Consider the following 6,555-nt stretch of genomic DNA (forward strand, 5'->3'; position numbering starts at 1 on the left):
CAGTCGACTTCAACAGTACATTGGATTGTACAAGATACAGTTTTCTATCAGTGGGTTCTTCGAAAGGTAAGTAAAAATTATACATAACAAAATATATTCTAATACATTTGTTTATTTGGAAAGAAAAAACTCTCGTACCTATCCCCCGTAATATATTTCATGAAGTGATGAGTTAAAAAATATATAATAATAATTTAACACTTAAAATACCTTTCAATACTATCATTTTCTATTTTCTTACTTCATATTTTTAACTCATTACACCTGAGAGACATAAATGACGCACCTACTTACAATATATTATGTTTCCATTGTATAGTCTCACCCACCAAATGCTCCTACCCATAATAAAAATACAATAAAGTTTTATACGGTTTAACATGCAGTGGAGGCGTATTGTATAGGTATTATGGCACAGCATGCATGCTGCTTGCCTGAATGTTCGACGTACCTATAATATACTACTTGTGTTTATTTCAGAGTGACGAGAGCGCACGGGATTTTATCCAACATTATATCCATATATCCATTATATAAATGAGAACAGCATTTTCGAGACGTAAAAAAACTGAACACCTACACCTAATTATAAATCACGAAATCAAATCCTGCAAAACAAAACGAGAAATCAACCTGCAGTGTTAACCGGTAGCCCTCTCATGGTCTGTTTGTATGAACAAAATAAAACTCGTTTGTACACCAACATCGAATTAGTTTTAAAACTTTTAATTTTGATTACCAAATATAGAACAGATAAATTTACTCGGGAATTAATTTTTTCTTCCTACGAACAAAAAACAATAAAGCATATTATAGGCCAATAGGCTATAAGCTAAAAGTATAGGTATAATTCATACCTTACGTTCGTCATAAGCATAACTTATAAGAAATAATTATAATAAATTATATTTTCCCAAATTAATCTATGCTGAAACGTATAAATGTTTAATAACAAATTATATTATGTAAATGGACTATAAGCTATTTTTTTTCATACAAATTACAAATTATGTGTGTGACATAATATCACGGTGTTCACTGTTCTTTCGATAAATCTATACCACACATAGTTGACATTGCGTATAGCATAATTTTTAAGTATGAGTTTCTATTAACAAATTACCGTGGTATGGCTCATTTGACATTTCTGATGTAATCAGATGTAATTTACATATTTCTTATGTACCTATCAATTTAGTTGCTTTAAAATGTTGTGTTCGGGCTATAGATAGAGGTATTATCCGCATTTTTAATTTGTTTCTCTTTTTAAAGACCACACTAAATTTTACCTTGACCGATAATGTTCTCAATAGGTAACTTTTTTCTATTTGTATTATAACTAATCATAATTATAGTATATAGGTACTAGGCAGCACTTAGTTGATAACCTGAGATCAACTAATATAATAATTTTAGTAAGTACTAAATTAATTAAAAGTACCTCATAGTTTATCAGTTTATCACTATACTTTTTACAACAAAAACGTCAAAAACGTGATTCTACTGCCTTAAATTATTATTAAGTAATTCAACGTAATTTCATTAAATGCATTCAATACCTATAACTAATTTTCATACCTACTGATAATCACGAATTCACAAAGGAATGTATGAATATTTTATTTCCCCATCATTTGATGTGTAATCTTATTTTCCGATGAAAAAAATATTAAAAGTGATGAGCAATGAGTGCTTTAATACAATAATATCCATTATCCCATTATGCAGAGTAGGTACAGACTTTCAAGCTCACGCATGTGTCGTACAATTTAATACGATAAGGAAATAAAAATGATTATAAATAATATTACGGAGTCGATTAGGTACATAGCAAAATATATTAACTAATAAGTGTCTATTGGTTTTAAACATTAAACGTCGTTCGAGCTGGGTCGCGTGCTCACTTTTCGAGTAAAAATCGCGTAAATCTGCCGTCGTGGCGGGTCCGCCGCGCGCGCTGAACGTCGGCAGTTCGACACGTTCGAGCGTCGAGCCACCGACGTTATCAATCGCAGCATTGCTGATAACACGCGGTGTGCCGTAGATAAGAGCGTATGCGAACGAGTACATCAGCGGCGGGCGTACCGCAGACAAAGTACACCGACAAACTGAGAAACTGGAGATCGTAGTCGAATAGTCGATCGAGAGGTGTTACTAACCAGCCGTTGTTAATATTATTAGTTGTTAGTGTTATCGTCCGTTTATTATTGTTTTTGTTGCTGTTTCACCGGCCCAGCGCCAACGTTATTTGTTCGTTGGATTTCGTTACGTCGTCGATTTCGCGTCTCGATCCGGTCAATAGAACACGAGGCATTTCGGTTCGTTTACTTACCTCGACCACCGGCCGATGAGTTTGTCGGCCGGCCACGGCTCCTAAGACACTAGTGTGTCATTAGCTGACAAAGCAGAGCGGTGACGTTACGAGGTCGGTGCAACCAACGTCCGTCGTTATTATGGGCGCCGGACCAAGTCATGGTGAACTGGCAGACAATGACTGTTTGCTGCGGTTGGCCGGTGAGCTGGAGATCACAATAGACGACCCTTTTTGGGATACATTCCTCACGTTCTCGTTGAATCCGCCAACCTGTAGGTGAGTAGACAATTAAAGTTACAGAGGTCTTCTTATTGACGAGTGTATTCGCATCCCATCACCGTTTGAACATTCCTCTTTTTTCAGCCAAGATGACAAAATGTTGACTGATCGTCTCAAGAGCATCTGTGAATCGCTGGTTGTTAACAACAGAAACACTTCAAATTTCAAGACATTGATCAGACTGCTGTTGGATAAAGTCGATTTCCAAAAGCTAGAAGCCGAAGAAAAGTAAGCTTTTCAACTTATTGAGAATCAAAGCATCCCCTTATTGAAATATTTATTTTATTGTCCATAGCAATATTCTACGGTGGCAAGTATTCAATGGATTGTTTATTGCTCGATATTTTCTTAAATATCTTGTCCAAAACGCTAAAGAAATCGAGCTTATCAATCAATTTGAGTTACAAACTGGTGAGTTATTACCTATTCAACTCAAAGCTTTTTCTTTCTAATTTCAATATGAATTTAATTATTCAACACTTAAATTTTATGTTGCTCACTTTGATTATTTTACTTATTAAGATTTTATTCTAATAAGTAAAATGTCTTTTAAGAAATTAATCAATTTAAGTAGATATATCATACCAATCTTTTTTTTATGAAGTTTAAGAATTGTAACAACCATATATTATATTTTTTTTCTTCTGTTGGTCAGTGGTATAAAGGAATTATTAACCAGCAATTACAACTTATATAATAATATCCATAATTTAAAATTCATAAACTTCAATAAACTTGCTGAATTTCTCAATAGTTTCATGTAACAGTATAATTGAATTATTGTGTTAAATACTATTATCCTTAATTAATAAATATAAAATTAATATTAGACATTAATCAAATTTTTATCTGTGGAGTATTGGAACATGATTAATTTTATCAACTACCTAGAATTTGTATAGTAAAATCAAATATACTTTAAAATCTGTTACACATCATCATAATCCTTTATTGTTTACATATTCAATTGGTAAATGTATTTATTATGAAGTTAAATTATCTTTAATCATAGAATTTATTTTGCCCAACATTGGTGCCATTAAACATCTACAGCCATTCTGCTGTTTCTTAAATTTCCAATGTATGAAGTTTACAATAAAATTGTTAAATTAATGTTGTTTATATTTTTTAAATGCACAAGGCACAACACATTTAAAGATTTATTTTCTTCTTATGTTTTAGATGGAATTGAAGTAGCATTAGGTGATCGTAAGGAGTACGCTGTTCCAGAAGATTTAAATGAAACAACATCATTCAAGTTTTTAGCACTTTTAGTTAAAATTGTTTCTGAATTAAAAGTAACGTAAGTAATGAGTATACTTGTTACGTTGTTGTAATCAGGTATTTCATTAATATACATTTTACACAATATTTTTATTTTTCATAGGGATTCTACCTATTCAATTCATTTAGAGAGTTTAAATTGTATTATAATTGTTTTGTCTATTCAAATGTATACCATTCAACCATCTAGTAGTCTTATCATATACAGGTAAGTTATCATTAAATTAATTTTGAAAATTCTTACCTGACTTGAATCATAATTTTTTTTAAGAATATTCATGGAAAATATTGATGCACCAAAATTGTCAAAAGCATTATTACAAAGGTATACAGAACAGATCAAGCCACCCATTATGTCAGGAGGTGGAATTTTCTATGGAATAGCTTGTGAGAATATAATTACTTTTTTTTTTTTAAGTACTAATTTTTTGTAAATTATTGAAGCAAACTTATGGAATATACTGACACTCAGTACTAATGTTCCTGTCCAAACCAATCAGAGTCCATTAAGTTCATTGTCAATTAGTGTGTTGTTGATATTGATTAATCACTGTACATCACCGCCGCCTCCAAAGGGAAACCCATATCGTACCTGCATTGCTTCGCTATCTGGTAACGATTGTTTCAAAAATAATAACAATAATTAAATTATGACTAAATAATTCTTAAAATTGTTGTTAAACGTATTGTTTGTTACAGATAATCTTGTGGTAATTTACCAATTTTTAGGTGAGAATCCAGATGCTCCATTAAGTGAAGAAAAGACTTTATTATTGTATCATCTAATACACTGTAACTCCAGCTTTAAATCATTTCTTCTGGCTCGCACTGATATTGAAGTAGTGGTATGAAATATTTATTTTCACTTGTATTTTATGCAGAAAAATTCTATATAAATTACTTATTTACTTTAGCTGATTCCACTTTTAAGAACAATTTACAATACACAGAGCAGTAGATTTCAACATATGTACATGGCACTTATTGTACTCTTAATACTGACAGAAGATCAACTCTTCAATAAAACCGTCCATAGTATTATACTGAAAGGTGCTACTTGGTATCAAGAAAGAGTGTTATCAGAAATCTCTCTAGGAGGTCTTATAATTTTGGTCACTACGAGGACAGCACAATACAATTTACTGAAAATGAGAGTAAGCAATTATGTTCTTGTCATAATCCAAAAATGTTTTCTTTCCTCTTACTCATTTTGTTCATTCACATTCTTTTCAGGATAAATACTTACACATTAATTGTTTTGCGGCATTAGCAAACATGTCATCGCAATTCAATCAGCTGCATCCATATGTTTGTCAAAGAATGTTGAGCCTATATGAAGTGCTTTCAAAAACATTTTTAAGATGCCCAAACCAAGATGTTAGTTTAGTTTTTAAATACCATGAACCTTTAAATTTGGCTTATGTAGACTTACTAGATTTCATTATATGAAATTCACATGACCTATGTTGTAGATGAGTGCCATTGATGAAGCATTGCGTATAGTATTGGAAGTGATAAATTCGTGTCTATCCAATCAGCTAATACACAATCCTAATTTAGTGTATGCTCTACTTTACCAACGTAAGGTGTTTGAGCCGCTAAAGAGCCATGAAGCATTCCATGACGTAATCCAGAACATAGATATGGTAATAACATTCTTTTCAGCAAAACTCGAGCGTGAAGAAGAATTATTGAATTCATCTGATGTAAATACAATGCTATCCCGAGTGCAACATTGGTCCCTTCAATGGCCTAGAGACCTTATGAAGGTAAAATTGCAAAATGTTTTTAGTTATAGTTAGCTTAAGTTTTCTAAAAAAAAAAAAAACAATATTTATCATTAATTGCATATTTTTACAGAAATTCCCAGATCTTAAATTTAAATATGTAGAAGAAGAGAAGCCTGAAGAATTTTTTGGTCCATACGTTTGGTCATTGGTGAACATATTGTGTGGTATTAACTTTGAATCAACTCTCTATAAATTTAATTAATTGACAATAATATAAATCTTAAGTTTTTATTATTATTAATTTTATTTCATCAATACTTTATACATAATTTTTTGTTAACATATTATATTATTATTGTGTGATAAGAGTTTGTATGTAATATGTATAGTTTAACAAATACTAAAATGCTTTACTTAAACCACAGCTTTGGATAAAATGCATAAGTATTATCTAAAGCCGTGGTTTAAACCATTGTTATTCTTACTGGAATATATTTATAATAATTATTTTCATAATTAATTGTTAAATTTTTATGTTTTTATATAAAAAAAAATAATTTATGTTATTCCCATATACTTTTTAATTCATATTCCTTTTATGAAAATCGATGAAAATGTTTCTTATTTATAGTTATATTACCTACAAGGTTTCAAATGAAAAAAACTTTTGTTTGTACAACAAACGGGTAAATGCCATTAAGAAATCATTAAGTTAATCTTGTGTTAGTTGGCAAAACAGCTTAATAATATTGATTTTGTTATATACATTTTTAAATTTCCTTATTGAATATTTTAATCTGGACAATCGTTTGTAAGTATTGAAAAATATTTTAACAGCTTCAAATCTATTAAATTATAGTTATTTGCGTGTACTCAGTCTGTTCAGTCATAAGTACCACACTACTTCAAGTCTTGAAGATTTCATTAATTCTTAACATTTCAAAGCAA

General features: G+C 30.7%; 1 protein-coding gene across 1 annotated transcript; it reads left to right on the forward strand.

Annotated features, from left to right (window-relative positions):
- Window positions 1-1,908: 1,908 nt before the first annotated feature.
- On the forward strand, window positions 1,909-6,123 carry LOC107172938 (dymeclin). The gene is made up of 12 exons (XM_015523260.2): window positions 1,909-2,590; window positions 2,678-2,821; window positions 2,889-3,004; window positions 3,776-3,896; window positions 3,981-4,085; window positions 4,149-4,264; window positions 4,322-4,489; window positions 4,577-4,722; window positions 4,792-5,031; window positions 5,111-5,254; window positions 5,350-5,646; window positions 5,738-6,123. The coding sequence occupies exons 1-12, from the start codon at window positions 2,454-2,456 to the stop codon at window positions 5,867-5,869; spliced, it is 1,866 nt and encodes a 621-aa protein (XP_015378746.1). The 5' UTR covers window positions 1,909-2,453; the 3' UTR covers window positions 5,870-6,123.
- The last annotated feature ends 432 nt before the right edge of the window (window positions 6,124-6,555 follow it).

The sequence above is a fragment of the Diuraphis noxia genome, unplaced genomic scaffold (genome assembly GCF_037042655.1).
Source record: "Diuraphis noxia isolate RWA-SAM2 unplaced genomic scaffold, SU_Dnox_SAM2 contig0004, whole genome shotgun sequence".
NCBI classification, from domain to species: Eukaryota; Metazoa; Arthropoda; class Insecta; order Hemiptera; family Aphididae; genus Diuraphis; species Diuraphis noxia.